Below are 15037 nucleotides of genomic sequence, written 5' to 3'. Positions count from 1 at the left end.
TGAGAAAATGGCAATGACTTCAGGGTTATGTTGATCGTGTTTCGCAATATCGGAGTTTATTTACTCAATAGAATTCCTGATTTTATTGGACTTTTCTTTGTCTTACAGAGTCCTGATTGTTTAAAAAGCCTTAAAAAGTCAACACACAATCTAAATGAAAACCCATTACCTGCTGAGGTGGCGTGATGCTCTCCTGTTCATAGAACTCTGTGCTCTGCTTGGGTTTACTGTGCAGACTAAGACCTTTTTCAAAGGCCTGCTGCTCCAGCATGAGAGTGGAACGTAGCCAGAGGTTGTGAGTCTTGCCCAAGTACTTCAGGACACAGGGACGGATGGGGATAGGAGGTACACACTGGGACATGGCTTCCACAAAGCAGTTTAGGGCACTCGGCTGGCAGTCCCTCTGGGCCTGGTGGCTGCCACTACAAAGGAAAGGACTCATCTCCCCGGACAAAGCCTGGAGAGGAGAAAAGGCGAGATCATCAACTACCCAGTATTACTTTAGCAGCAGTGCTCTGATACAACATATTGACAAAAGCATTGAATTGCATGTACGGGATGCAACATGATGCCATTTTCCAGTAAGAGAGTGCTGTTCAGAAACAGGAAAAAAGAGGTAGAGGATAACACATAAGAGGAATGGCAAGGGACAAATGACACAACTGTATGCTGCTTTTCTGTATCACACCACATCATGATCAACAAGTTAGTCAAGACCAATCAGTGAACCATGTTGCACCTTTACATACATATCTATGGTATTTTCTGCAATACTGCAAACACATGGTTACTGCATTAGTAATTAAACCACTTTGTCCAGCTCTTTTTATAAGCTGTCCTTTTTTAAAGTAATGCAACTTTGAAGGAGGTATATATTTATTCAATACAATGTGAAAATCAATGAAAAATGCATAATATGCTAGCTTGAGTTGCATGCTGCCACTCTTTGCAATCAGAGACTTACACATTTGGACAGAATAGACCTTGAGTATGATCATGGGGTTAGTGCTCTGAAAATCATGACTGACACACTCTGATGTATTGGTAATGAATGCAATTTTCGCTGCCCGATGACAGCATGGAGTAATTTATGCCTTAATGGACACTTTAATTAGACTGGTGGTGAACGCCAACGTGTCATCAAAATCCTTCCGATGGAAAATATACTTTTCTGTCATTCCCTTGTAAGAGTCAACCCAGGGATAGAAAGCCTCAATTGCAGTAATCTTTCCATTTTTACCATAAGTTGGCAAAATCGCTACATAAAATGCAGAGACAGGCATCAAAATAAATAACTTAAGTATTTGTGGCTTGAGGTCTGGCATAAGAATAAATTATTCAGAATCTGACCAGTGACTGCATCTCGTTTAAAAGTTGAATCATTTTTAATTATTTTGAGACAGAAATAAGACGCTGCCTGTTTGCACAAGTTATTGAAACAGTACAGAAAGGCACGTGTTTGTATATGATGACCACAAAAAGAAAATGTACACGTTAACTAGAAATAACATCTGTTGGTTTTAAGTCTCTACCTGCTAATCGAGCTGCAGTTTACATCTACTGAGATTTAATAATAATGTGAACACTTTAAAGGAATTTCATAGTGGACACAACAAGCCTAAGGGAGCATTTAAATAATATTTCTTTATGTCTTTGGATGAACATATTGCTATTGCTGAAGCTAAAAAGAAATCATCATGTAAATTACAATGCAGCATGCATGTCTTTCTCTTGACTATTCACAGAATATTGGATGGTTTGGTCATGCACGTCACACACTGTTTTTGTCCATTCTTGCTCTGGGAGCCCCAAAAGAAGAAGAAGAAGAAGAAGAAGAAAGATGCTAATAAATTATACTTACATGCTGCTGTCTGTCAGACAGGATCTTCCAGAGGCGAGGGAAAAGCTGGACCCAGGTCCTTTCAGCCAGCGGTGTGGAGATGTGACAGAGCTGAACCAAGGCGTTTAAAAGTGCCCCCGTCTAACACAGAAAAGAGACAAATGAAAGCTTCTGGCTGCTGATTCTGCAAGGCACTGACTCTTAATTCATGCTTTTAGGGCTCAAGAATATTGCTGACATTTTCATCCTTCTTGGGGGTTAATGAATAATGCCACTGGAACATGAAAATGTTTTGAAACTATAATTAATTTAATACATAAAACATTGTTTTTGAACTGCAAGTAGTCAACCTTGGATGATCTCTGTAATTTTGCCTACACTCTATCAAAGTTCAATTCATTTCATCAGCCGGTCAAAACTGTAGGAGTGCCTTACCTTGACTTCCCGTAATGAATCAAGAAACTTGTCATGGCGGTTGGTGAGCATGTGCAGTTGGTTGCCTGTGTCTCTCTCTGCTTGCTCCTTAGTCTTGGGAATGGCTGTCTGGTCACCTGGTGCTAATTCTATGTCAATTTCCACATCCTACCAGGGGGTAAATGAGGAGAGGAAAAACATGTATTGTTGTTCAAGCTTTGATGTTTAGTCTTCGTGTTGGGCTGTTTTTGAAAGAACATTTTATCAACAGCTTCTTGATAATGGATGAATGACGACAACAGGGACAATTTTTAAGACGAGCAAAGAGGCACAGCATTACTCTTTTCTTAGACCCACAGTATGTAAAAACTCCTAATGGGATAACGTGGCAATTTATGTGAGACACGTTGCGAGGCGTTGTGCACCTGTCTGTGTATCTCACCTCCTCCTTGGTCTCGGTGTTTTCCCTTTCGCGAGGCTCCTGCTTGACGTGCGTTGCCATGGCAAAGGCAGCGCGGTCGTGGCTGTCAGCCAAGTTGATGACGTTTGTGATAGATGGCAGCATGGATCCCTGGCAGCTGGTGCCAATGATGGTGTTTCTTTCGCAAACTGCCAGTAACAACTATCAAACACACACAGGTGCAAAATACATAAAAGAAGATTGGTGATGGTTGGTGGCAGATAACCAGCACATAGATGCCCACAGGATAAAAACCTTACGAAGCCTGCAGAAAGACCCGAGTCCCACCGCTTACCTCTATGCACTGTTTGATCCAGAAATGGCTGCCCATGGCCTCCCAGTTCTGAGAGCAGCAGATGTACAGTAGCCTCTCATAGACGCGCCGCTTCATAGAGGCATCAAACACCTCAAAAAACTTGGCTCTGATCATTGGCTGACTGCAGCGAAGCCCTGAAAGGAAGGCTGGTTCCAACTTTGATGTGATGTCGCTTCCTGAAAGGCTCTCATCCCTAAAGGGGCAAAAGTTTTGTGAGAAAGAATCTGAGATGCCTGTTACCAAAAATGTTCTTAAAAAATGGGGTGTGTGGGGGTGGGGCGATTAGCGCCCGAGTTAGAAACTGTCACCATTAACTTGTAATACAGAGAACTGCACACACAGATAAAACCCGGTGCCCCATGCAGCTGAGAGCTGTTGGCAAAACAGCATGTATAAAACATGTATATGCCACTGAAACAATGCAGCAATTTGCAACTTGGAAAATACTCTTGTTTTTACAACTTTTTGAACTATTTCTTACATTTGGTGTGGTTAAAACTGAATATTGGGCAAAAGTCTGCATCTTCGACAATAAGACTGATGTAACATTACCTACCTAACTATTAAAACAACAAATGCAATCGTTTCCACGTCATTCTACAGCACTGAATGTGCTCCAAAGCGATGATTCATAAAACAGAAGCAGCGAGAGAGTACGTGGGATGAAAAGAATAACACTGTGCCACAGCTGCATGTTGCTCGTATTTACACCGTCCTCCTAATCACACTTTGCACTGGCACAGCTGCTTTATCCTTCCATTATCATTACTTGCTGTCCATCATGGCTTTACTGCTCATTTTAAATCTTTTGGCATCAGGATGCGGATACACTGGGCTGATTAAATGTGTATGTGTAGAAGATGGAAAGGTGATGAGGGCCACAGTTTGATGAATAGCCGGCAGAGGTGGTCTCTCGCCTTTGACCACCACCTGCTGGGTGTCCTGTCATCAGCTAGCTGAATACTAATAGTACTGTAACCCTATTATCAATCTTCATCAGTCAATCTTTTAGAGGCCATCTTAAATTTTCCAGCTTTAAATTGTTTTTTTGTTGTTTTTTTACAGCTACAATGGTTCTAAATTAGTTCATCCAGTTCCTGAGTTTAACAATCTTATTATAATTATCACCATCGTTAATAATTAACTTTTAGTCATAAAAAAGGAAAGGCACACTTCTGGTACTTCAAGCTCTTCCTCTTCATCTTTATTTTCCTTTTTTCCCCCTGACCCAACCTTCTGTGTCTTTTCCCCGCCTCAACCGCCCACGACCTTCAATTCTCACGTTAAGATGGATGCAAGGGCGGTGTGGCGTCAGTGGCGTGGCCATTTAGCCATGTGATGAATGACGGTAATTACCTGTAGACGTAATTAACGAGGTCCAGGAACTGGGCGTTTAACTCAAGTTCATCAGGGAAACGCTTCTCTATGTAGGTCATCATCTTCACCAGCAAGATGGATTTCTCACGCAGGTTTGGCATCTGAAAGGGAAAGAAGAATCGGGTAGAAAGTACGATTAAAAAAAATATTATGAACAATAAACAGACAAATAGAAAGGTGTGCGAAAAGAAAAATAATCTATTCTCTATTCAGTTGTTTTTCGCAGCTGCACCTGTCTAGCTCAGCTGTGTACCGCTTGCTCTTCTTCAGCTTAAAAGAAAATGAAGACCAGAGACTCCTCTGTAGGTATTATGCTAATGCTAACCTTACTAGATTTAGAAAATGTGCTTCGCTTGTTGTTTGTCCAAAGGTTTCACACCTTTCACAACTTTGCTGATTCAGTTCTTAATTTACACCTGTTTTCATGAGAGGAATTAAGCCAGGATCTCTTGAATACCACATTTGTTTTTGTTTTTTTCCTCACTTAATACTGTTTTACTGTCTCACACCTGAACAGTCCTCCTCCTTACCTGGTTGGCAGCCATTGGAGAATTGTTTTTCACCCACTCTTCCACGATCTTGACAACAGCACGGAGGATTTTGGGGTCAGGAGACTTCTCAATTAGGGATGTGAGGATGACCTGGATAAAGTTCTTCCTCATCTCCATGCTCATGACGGACAATCGTGTCTTCACCAGGTCAAGACTGAGCATTATCAGCTCGCTGGTCACTATCAGAGCAAACACATGAAAATATTCAAAGGCAGGGCCGAGATAAACTACAGAACAGATGCATTTATCTGTGCATTTATCCATCTTCCTTCTATTGCAAATTTTCTGGCCTTCAATAAATTGAAATGACTTATCTATTTTTAAATGGTGGCAGCAGTCAGAACTTCACATTTTCAATACAATCAGGATGGAACTACTACAGTTAAGCTTATTAGATTACTGGAACGTGAATAATCTTTAGAGGAAAAAGCCTAATGGTCAGAAGGTCTTAGTGACTAACTGTTCATGGTGGACAGTTAATGTCTGTGTTTCCCGATACAGTCATTAGGGACCCATTTAAAGCACTGATAGTATCTTACAGTCATTACCTCCTGTCTGAAGAGTAGCAACAGGAATTATGCACTGCCAGACTTTCTGAAGTTCAGAAAAGTAAATGAACAGGACACCTAAACAAGTGTTTTTCCCTTTCACCCCCTCACGGATTAATATAAAGGGCAAGTTGTCAAGAGGTTCTGTGTCAAACTGTGACTACCCTTTCAAACCCCACAGCAAAAGAGCACAAGGTGACCATCTGTTGATACAAAAAGAGCAGAAGACAATACAGACTGGGAACCAGAGCTGAGAAACATTCCCCGAGAAAGCATACTATCTGCACAAAGGATCTCTCCTGACCACAAGAGCTATTGAGAACACAGCTGGGGCTATTGATATACAAGTTTTGATACTGTCTTTCTACGGAAAGAGGCACTGGTGGGACACCTGGGATATATGAGCTTTAACAATCTGAGAAAGGCTGTGATGTGAGTGTACATTCATGTCTGTGTTGTGTCCACCTCACACACAGTCAGCTCCTTGTTGGACGTGGGCTGGGGGAAAGTACGAGCAAAAACTTCCCCAATAATGTCAGCCAGGTGTAACTGCAGCCAAGTAGAATAAGTTCAGCTGAAATAGTAGTGGTTATCTGGTGCCAAGTTTGGAGAATAATGGTGACTAATATGTTGTGAACTCAAATTCTGAGTTAAATATTAAGCAACACAAGAGACTGTGGGAAAGGAATAAAAAGGGAGAGAAAGCAAACCTTGCGAATTTGTGAAACCGCATGAATTTGCACAAGAGAGCATGTAACTGGTACTCATATAAAATCTACTGAATATACATGGCATACTGCACATCTTTCCTATGTGATTACTTTTTAAATTACATTTGCCACTGGCTTCCTCACATCTTTCCACTGTATTTATGTACCTGTGCTGGTTTCAGTGACCCCTGGGTTAGCCTGCTGGGGGCTCAGGTGTTCCCGCACCATCTTCTGTAGTGAGCGCATGAACACTGAGATGAGGCGGTCAATGTAGCTGGCATTGTAACTGCAGGCTGACTTCAGGATCATCAGTGTCCCTGTAAGACAAATGAAGGCAGAGGGATAAGAAGTATGGGAAATGGAACAGTTTGACAAGAAGATTCACTTCTCTGGGGAGAGGTAACAGACACAGACACCTGCAGTCAGCTTGTGTTCATTCACGCAGCTTGATATATATATATTTTCCCCCCCTCAAGAGTGTAACAGGGGCAGAAATAAGAATGAGTAATGTTCTTCTTTGTTGCTGTTCCCCAGAGAGGAGACAAATGTTAAAATGTCACCCCCTGGCCAGACGGATGCATCACATCGCTGTGACTTTACTGCAACAGCAGGATACAGAATGCTTTTTTTTATTTTATTGGCCACCACTGTAATTTTAGGAAACTGCATAAAGCAGCGTTACCTTTGGACTGCTCTCAAATAGCCATTTATCACCTTGAATGGCCTATATTTTGAAACCTACTATACATTTCATCTAAAAGAAAAAAAAGATGAAAGTCTCTTTGAAATAAGCTTTAATGAAAGCTTTTTCTATAAATACTCTGACATCTGGGTGGATAACAGTAATGTTTGTACAGGAAGAGGGGCGGAAAGCAGCAATCCTTCCCAAGACAATCTTTCCCAAACCGCTGGACTGTGGCCTCCATTTAAATAGACCAGATGTTAGCCCGAGCAGCAGAGCCCATCGGCTTGCATTTTAACGGCCCACTCAATGGCTTAACTGGTAAAAGTAACCTAGGGGCCGCTTGGTGCTGTAGTGAGAGTAGGAGATTGACTTTTTTTCCCTTCTAAGTATATATACCAACAGAAGAGTAACCGAGGGCAAGAAAGGAGGAAAAAAAATAAACGTGAGAGCTGGTCTTACCAAAGAGCTGCGTGGGGTTAGTGTTGGTTGTTGCTTTTTCATAGTTGGTAAGCCCCTCGTAGATGACCTTGCCCACAGCAGCATATAGACACTCAAGTTCCTCATACTTGGATGCCACATTTGATGTGCCTAGAAAAACAAAGCAATGTTTGTTTCAAACAAAGAACAGCTGAAAATCGAAATCACTGCTGTGCAAAGTGACGCAGTTATACTGCTGCAAGGAATCAGCATCATAATGTATTGATCACACTATGTTTCACGCCCCTTTAGGCCTTTGTCGAAAGTGCTTTAAAACAATTCATACAATGACCTAAAACAGATGATGCTCTATTCATTTTGCATGGAAAGATGCGTGACAGTTATTCTCCCATAAGCATCTCTCCATATTTCAAAATGACACACAATCAATCACATTAAATTGCACATATATGTTAAAAACACAACCAATTACAACACTACAACAAAACATCAATTTAAACAATTACTTACAGAAATGGCACGTCTTATGAATAAAAATACAGGACTTGCAGCTTTTATAAGTCATAATTTTTTTTGTAATTATGCAAACAATTTTTGTTGGCTGTATCATAATCAGGTTTATAAAATCCCCAAATCCCATGCCAATGAGTCTCATCACTTAATCCTTTTGGAGAAGAAAGTTTGTAAATTATATCGGCAGTATAATTCACTTCTATTTATAATTTTATCACAGTGTGGCATGACGATTTCTCAGAAAGGAATCAGATATATAGTGCTTTTCTGTGTGCAGCTGGTCTGGCTTCCAGTGAGAATTTAGAAATAAATCATTGCAGCTTACTAGGCTCAGTTGGGAAGATACTCATGAGACGAGAAAGAAGGGAGTGGACAGCACGCAGCACTTTGGTATTGCCACAGGTCATGCACGCAGCGATGCCCCGCTGGAGCGGCTTGAAGTGAGCCAGGACGGCTGGGGGCTGCAGCACTGTCAACAGGAAGCAGAGAATCTCCAGTCCTGTGCAGATGTTGGAGATGTTCGCTTGGGCTGGCTGCTCCTGAGAGGTCAAAAAGGAGTAGACACTATAAGTGGAAGGTCAATGAAACACATTTTTTTTGTATTGCTCTTAAAACAGATAGAAATCTGAAAATTTAGACTTTTCAATAAAAGCCTCATATCTAAAAGAAAATATTGATATGTATCTTTTTAGCCAAGTGCCCAATGCTACAACAAAGCAATATAGACAATAGTGCAATTTCATCTGCAGACAGATGAAACAACCGAGTTTTTTTATTCCACTCAACTCAGAAATCAATACTGCTCACAAACACACACAAAAACAAGACATTGTGATGGCTGTTAAACCAAAGATCAATGGGCAGCATCGGTTCCTAATTTTGTCTAAATTGCAAACAAGGTTTACAATGGCAGGGCCAAGAGGGTAATCTGGGACAGATCCATGGCACTGATCTTGCCTAATGAACAAGGTGACTCTGGTGATAAGGCTCCTGCTAGATATTAGGGTAGTATTGATTTGACAGTGCATTAACAAAAAGGAACTTGTCTCTGCAGGAACCATGCAGATGCAGGTATGCCTGTGAGACTGTACATGTTTTGTGTGTCTCTCAATTTACACTCCAAATACAACCTCCTCATGCCACTCCCCCAGACTCTTAATCACTGCTGCGCCGAGACAATGAGATGATAAAAGGTAATCCGATTTACAGCATTGTTCATTAGTCTGAGTAAGGCAGCTAGGCAGGTAGAGCGAGGTCCCAAGGGGGTGGGCCTGCGTACATCTGCATAAAACCTACAGAAGGCCTTGTTTGTTAGACAATCCCCAAAGGGATATGGAAGGGCCGACTGAGTTTGTGTGAATGTGTGTGTGTAGGAGGAGAAAAGGGTGCGGCCAATGAAGTGATCCCCAAAAGAGAACAAGGGAAGTACGTGACAACTGGCAACGAGTGGTGATAACCTTGTCTGAACAGTGACGCCAAATCACACCAGAGAGATGAGGAGGAAAGGAGACATGGATGAAAAGAAAGAAAGAGAATAAAGGCTGTGATAAGAGGCTGGATGGAAAAGGGATGAGAGGAGGAAGTGGTTAGACACAGAGGGAAAGGCGAGGACAGATGAACAGAGTCACAGTGGGGCGATACAGAAAGCAAGGATGAGGGCTTTAGGATGTAGAAGGGTTTTGGGGGGTTTGAATGAGAAGGCACAGGCTAGATAGAGTGCTGTTATCTCACCACTGTCATTATTTTGTCATTATGGTGGTTGGCGCCTCACTTCATGCATTACTGATAACAGACAAAGGACTCTGAGGTGTTAGAGCAAACACTAAGACGGAGCTTAAGCAGGGACAGGGAAAACTTCTCTGGGAAGCTATTAGTTATCCTCAGCTGTTTGCTGCTTATTGCTTGGAGCTTGAACAACAACACAAAGATTGAATATTTTGATTTTATTCAGACTAGTTTGACTGAAGTACTTTGAAAAATTCTTTTACTAGTAAGTCCAAATAACAAACTTACATGAATACTCTACACAGATATAGGTTTCTTTTTTAAACATACCCCAAACAGTAATATTCACCATGGTTAAATAGTAGAAACTTTTAGACCAATTATTACTCTGAACACAGTCAATGACAACTGATTACTCAGAAAGGCAGCGCAGAATAACAGCAGTACTGACAGGTTTCACACCTAAATTATCACCTTGTATGGATCTGGCAATATGAACCATGCATGAAGTCTAATGTAACAATCATTCTCAAAGTACATGCCATCTTACCACTGTCATTAGCAGCTTGTCAAACCATTGTAGCTTCAGCTCAGCACGAGGCCACATGTCAGGCCTCAAGGCTGTTTTCATTAGGCTGACACAACGGCGAGACAACAATTCCCCTGGAGATCCAGCCACATTGGTGCTATCGTTCACCTAGAAAAGAAAGGAACATATTTGTCTAGGCACTTAATTCATGCACACAACCAGGATGGAGACCATCTTTCAACCAACATTCCCTGTGCAAACCTTTATAGTGATAAGCATCCACTTTAGAGAGGTATCCTTGAAAAACACATTGAATCCCTATCAGCGCTAGGTGTGATGTCCTTTGGCTGATCACAATCCCTCGGGCCAGTGAGGACATAATTTTTCTACTGGGATCAATTCAGTATCGCACTACACTGTTATCGAGAGGAATACAAAGAAAAGATTATGTTGCTATAGAGTGTTCTGTGAGCACCGAGTGATCCCCAGTGGTTATAGGGAAGGTTATATTCAACAGAGATGCTTGGCTGAACCGTGAGAATGAAACTTGGCCCAAAAAATAAAGTAGGAAAAGTCAAGGTGAGTGAAATCTCAGCAGTCTATTTCAGGCCTAGTAACCAAGGTCATCAATGACTCTAGAGTGACTCCATGTATGTGTGTGTGTTTGTGTGTGCGTTATCCTCACCCAAACGAGTGGTTAGAATAATTGTGCCTACTTGGAAGGACTAATGGATGGCAAAACACATGTACTGTGTGTGTGTGTGTGTGTGTGTGTGTGTGTGTGTGTGTGTGTGTGGCTGAGGTTTTACCTGGCAAGCAATCCTGATGAGGAAGTTGACCACAGTGTCTGTATGTTGTTTCTCAACAGGTTTGTTGTGCATGCTCTCTGTACCTGGCATGGACTGGCTGCGGCCAAATACCTACAAACACCAACATTATAATCTGTCAAATATATATAAACTTTTTTCTTTTTTGACCAAAGAATGATTACAGAAAGTTGTCAAAAGGCAGAAATGCTGTACAAAGGGTTTTTCGGTCTACAAAAAGGAGGCTCCAGCCACAATATGTCTGATAACTTTTCTGACAACTTTCTGGGCAATTAATGTTTCCTCAGCTTAAGCAGAAACAAATTCTGACAAGTTAAAAAGATGCATTTTTATCTTGACATCACAAGAAGAGGCACAAAAAACAGAAATTATAACAAGAGCACAAATATTTATTAAAATAACCTTTAAGTATTTGTTTTATTTTTGTAAGTGTCATTCATCCTTCCATCCTCTTAAAAGTGTTTCCAGTTAAAGATTGTAGCTGAGCTGGAGCCTATTCTAGCTGTCACTGAGCGAGAGACAGGTTTTCACTCTGTTGCAGGGCTAATAAATCTGTGATCTGTAAATCGACATACTTTAAAGGATATTTACATTTTGGAATTCATTATGAACGCTTTAATACATAAAACAAGCTTTATTTAAAATGTGTAGTTACTGCCCAATTATGCCCTCTAATCTACGACATGCAGACATTAAGCTGATTGTGGCAGAACTCCAGATGTGTCAGGCAACATCACGAGGCAATTTCAGAGTCTTTAATCTAAGTATAAACTGCCTTTTGAAAGATTGGCATTAGCGCAAATTAACAAATTTGATTAAAATTTTGAACAGGCACTTTTTACAACAAAGGTATCCCAAAAGACCTCAAAACAAAAGACCACAGAGGGATATGATGAAGTATATGTGGCGCTGCCATACTGCTGTAAGACAAGCTGGATAACAGCAACAACTCTGCTGTCAATCCTGTTAGCAATTTCCCCCCTCAGACTCATTCAATAAATGACTGTGGAGACAAAAAAGTAAAACTGGCTGTCTTATTAGTAGCTTTCAAACTGCACAACAAACACCCTTAGAGAAGCAAGTAACACAGGGATATCAAGTGAGAACTCTGAAGGTAAGACGTTCTGTCTGGGACACAAGGGCCCATCAGTCACAGCCACATTCGTCTGGCATCTGACTAATTACTAACTGAGCTCACCGTGGAAGCAGCTCCAGTTGCTGTACGGAATCTCTTGACGTCCTGTCCAGCCCCGGCAGATTCTAGAGACAGGCCTCTTTTCACAGCAGCCCCACTGGTCCCTTCACCACCAGGACCTACTTCAGCCTCAGATTCTGGCTGTTGTGCCAAAGAAAGGTACACACAAGAAAGGAGGAGACAAATCCAATTGTTAACACAATATAACCAGAGTATGTCTCTTTCTGTACAATGCAATAAAGCTGAAGTTTGTCACTAGCTCATATAGCAACATAAGTAATGAGCATTTATGGTACACGGCTCAAGAAACGCTTTAACTGCTATGATGAATAAGGTTTATTTTGTGACTTAATGAGCATCTTCAGTTGGCAGGAAAAAGAGTTTTGTGAGAAGTGAGAAACATAATTTGGTGACTCTGTATCCTAGACAACCATCCCAAACTGGTACTCCTGACATCAACAGAAGTGAGTAAAAACAATGTGGTTTACCTGCTGGTCTTTGATCCTCTGCAACTCCCACTTGATGACCACTTCAGCCAGGTCCACAGCAAGCTTCCTTTGCTCTATAGTCACACTTGGAGTGAAGCCCAAACGCTGCATTGCACTGATCATGTGCTGCACCAGGTGGTGTCGGACAGGGTAATACACCTAGAGGGTGGGAAGCACCAGGTATAACTTTGAAAAAGTATCATAATGCTGAAGTACTATAAACAAGCAATATTTTCATATCCCTTGTTCTGCTAATATTCAATTGACATCATCCACGTTGACATCAGAGCACTCCAGATTATGCAAAACACAGGTTTGTATTGGTTTTGTTTTTTTGGTGTATGTGGGTTGTTTTTTTTTTTAAAAACTCTAATTATTTTGTAACTGTTAGAAAACAATTACTTAAGTCGTCCTTAAGTCCAAAAAGCCTCATAAGCCATTATTTCACCACAATACATTTGAAATCCTGCAATTACCATGTGATTGAAGTGGTGACTTAATGCAGTGCATCTGTTAAAGCCCTTCAACAGTTTAGAAATTGCAGACAATGTTATAAACAGTCACTCCACACAACACAGTTTTTAAAGAGCTAAATTTGTGTTACTGTTGAATAACCTATGGACCTAACTGTATGATTAAAAGACAGAGTGTCACAAAAGCTTATGTTTAATATTATATACAGAAGCTGTCAGGAGGGACTGGCGCATTTTTTCCCCACAAAGCACCACAGACAGATAGCACCAATGGTAGAGTTTAAAAGAGGCACAAAAAGTGACTACAATAGCCCCTAAGGCTAACCAGACGAATTTAAACGTCAGTATAAATTGCACAGTGCCTTGGGGTGTGCGTTCCTTTCATCTGTATATCTCACAACTTGAACCTTTACTCTGTAAAAACCAGATGAAAACTGGAAGACTGGAAAACTAGTGTGGATGACAAGATTACGGGTTTTAAAAAAAACAAGCTTGTTTTGCATGAAGTGGAACCACTTAAACTCTGTGACACCAAAAAAAAACCCTATTACTCATACAAAAACAGTTCTCTGTCGTACTTGCAGCCCAAAAATGTGAATTCAAAAACACGTTCCTCAAAAAATTCAGAAGATCTTGTCATATTGTGTTATGTTTGATACTTTGCTTAGATTTAATTAAAAAGTTGAGTTAGGTGCCTTTTGTATGCTTGAATACTCACAGGTCAGTGTTAAGAGGCTTTAACTTAAAAAAAAAAAAGACAACAGAAAAAAGGCAGCCAATGTTGAAAGAAAAAACCTCCAGAAAGCCTGGAGAACTACTGCTCAAGCCCACTTAAAAAAAGAAAGAGGAAAATCCGGCTCCTTGGAAGCAAAAAAAAAAATAGAAGCAACAACGAATGCCTCAAGACTTCTGCACAGTATTGTACGAGGCCTTCTTCCACTGCATTAGCAACAGAAGAAGCAACCAAACAATGGCCTACATATGTCATTTGCTGCAGCATCTTGTTCCTGTGCTTCTACTAGAATCACACAGAACGACTCCCAGGAAGCTTATCCTTGTGCTAGCTCCATCTGCTGCAAAACATCTGGTGTAAACCAGGGTGTCAGACTCCTTTTACATGGCGGGTCACATACAGCCCACTTTGATGTTAAAAACGGGCTGTACCAGTGAAGCCCCATTTTCTATTAGTATAAAGAAGTTACATATTTAACTGTTTTTCTATATGATGAAGAAAACCTGCTGCGGCAAAGAAAGTAATCTGTCAGCGCAACTCTTTGAACTTAATTTGTAAGAAATAAAATGACAGAAAAAGTCCTGGTAGCTCATTGCCGAGACTGTACAGTTTTTTCCCCTTTCTTTTTCTTTTTTTTTGTTGTTTTTTTGCCGAATGTGGATAGCGTACGTTTGACACCCCTAGTCTATGCACAATGCACTAATATATGGGAGGTGGACAAAAATAAAGGCAAGTCCACACATGTACAGGAAACGTTTGTTTTTCTGTACTCCAGACCTACCAGTTTAGATTTTAGGGTGATAACACATGCAAAGTTAAATGGGGTGCTCAATCACTTTGAGACTTTTAGTCAGAATAGGCAAACTCTGACATCAAATTCTTACTTAGTCTCAAGGACATGATGACACACACTTAGCCCAACTCAAGTGTCACGCTCAAGAGTCACTTAGCTTCCGAAAACTGAACTGGGACTCTCAAACACACATGCAGACAAAGGAGCTAGAGATGAGATGTCTATCTGAGGGCTTTTGTCAGTGTCAAAGAATATTAAAGCTTCTCACTTTGAGGGTAATTATAGTCGATAGAGCAGGACTTTAATGACAGAGTGGCTAAGCCCTGTCCATCACGTGTGCACACAGACAAACACGCACACAATCTCTCCATTTCTTTATCAAACGCACAGGCACAAAGTCTCTCATCTGTCTGTCATTATCT

At 40.9% G+C, this 15037-nt stretch overlaps 1 protein-coding gene across 3 annotated transcripts in view; it reads right to left on the bottom strand.

Moving 5' to 3' along the window:
- The window catches only part of trrap (transformation/transcription domain-associated protein), an 83584-nt gene that overhangs the window by 32953 nt on the left and 35594 nt on the right, over positions 1 to 15037 (bottom strand). For all 3 annotated transcript variants that reach the window (XM_085170138.1, XM_085170141.1, XM_085170139.1), the window contains 14 exons: positions 12617 to 12775; positions 12132 to 12269; positions 10916 to 11026; positions 10128 to 10274; positions 8178 to 8391; positions 7361 to 7489; positions 6384 to 6533; positions 4938 to 5137; positions 4387 to 4508; positions 3010 to 3223; positions 2697 to 2876; positions 2276 to 2422; positions 1862 to 1981; positions 170 to 457 (listed from right to left, as the gene is read on the bottom strand). In XM_085170138.1, coding sequence (XP_085026264.1) covers positions 170 to 457; positions 1862 to 1981; positions 2276 to 2422; positions 2697 to 2876; positions 3010 to 3223; positions 4387 to 4508; positions 4938 to 5137; positions 6384 to 6533; positions 7361 to 7489; positions 8178 to 8391; positions 10128 to 10274; positions 10916 to 11026; positions 12132 to 12269; positions 12617 to 12775 — 2319 coding nt within the window. The remainder of the gene's footprint in view (positions 1 to 169; positions 458 to 1861; positions 1982 to 2275; positions 2423 to 2696; positions 2877 to 3009; positions 3224 to 4386; positions 4509 to 4937; positions 5138 to 6383; positions 6534 to 7360; positions 7490 to 8177; positions 8392 to 10127; positions 10275 to 10915; positions 11027 to 12131; positions 12270 to 12616; positions 12776 to 15037) is intronic.

The sequence above is a fragment of the Neolamprologus multifasciatus genome, chromosome 8 (genome assembly GCF_963576455.1).
Source record: "Neolamprologus multifasciatus chromosome 8, fNeoMul1.2, whole genome shotgun sequence".
NCBI classification, from domain to species: domain Eukaryota; kingdom Metazoa; phylum Chordata; class Actinopteri; order Cichliformes; family Cichlidae; genus Neolamprologus; species Neolamprologus multifasciatus.
Note: the sequence above shows the minus strand (reverse complement) of the source record. Positions and strands in the feature narration are given on the sequence as shown.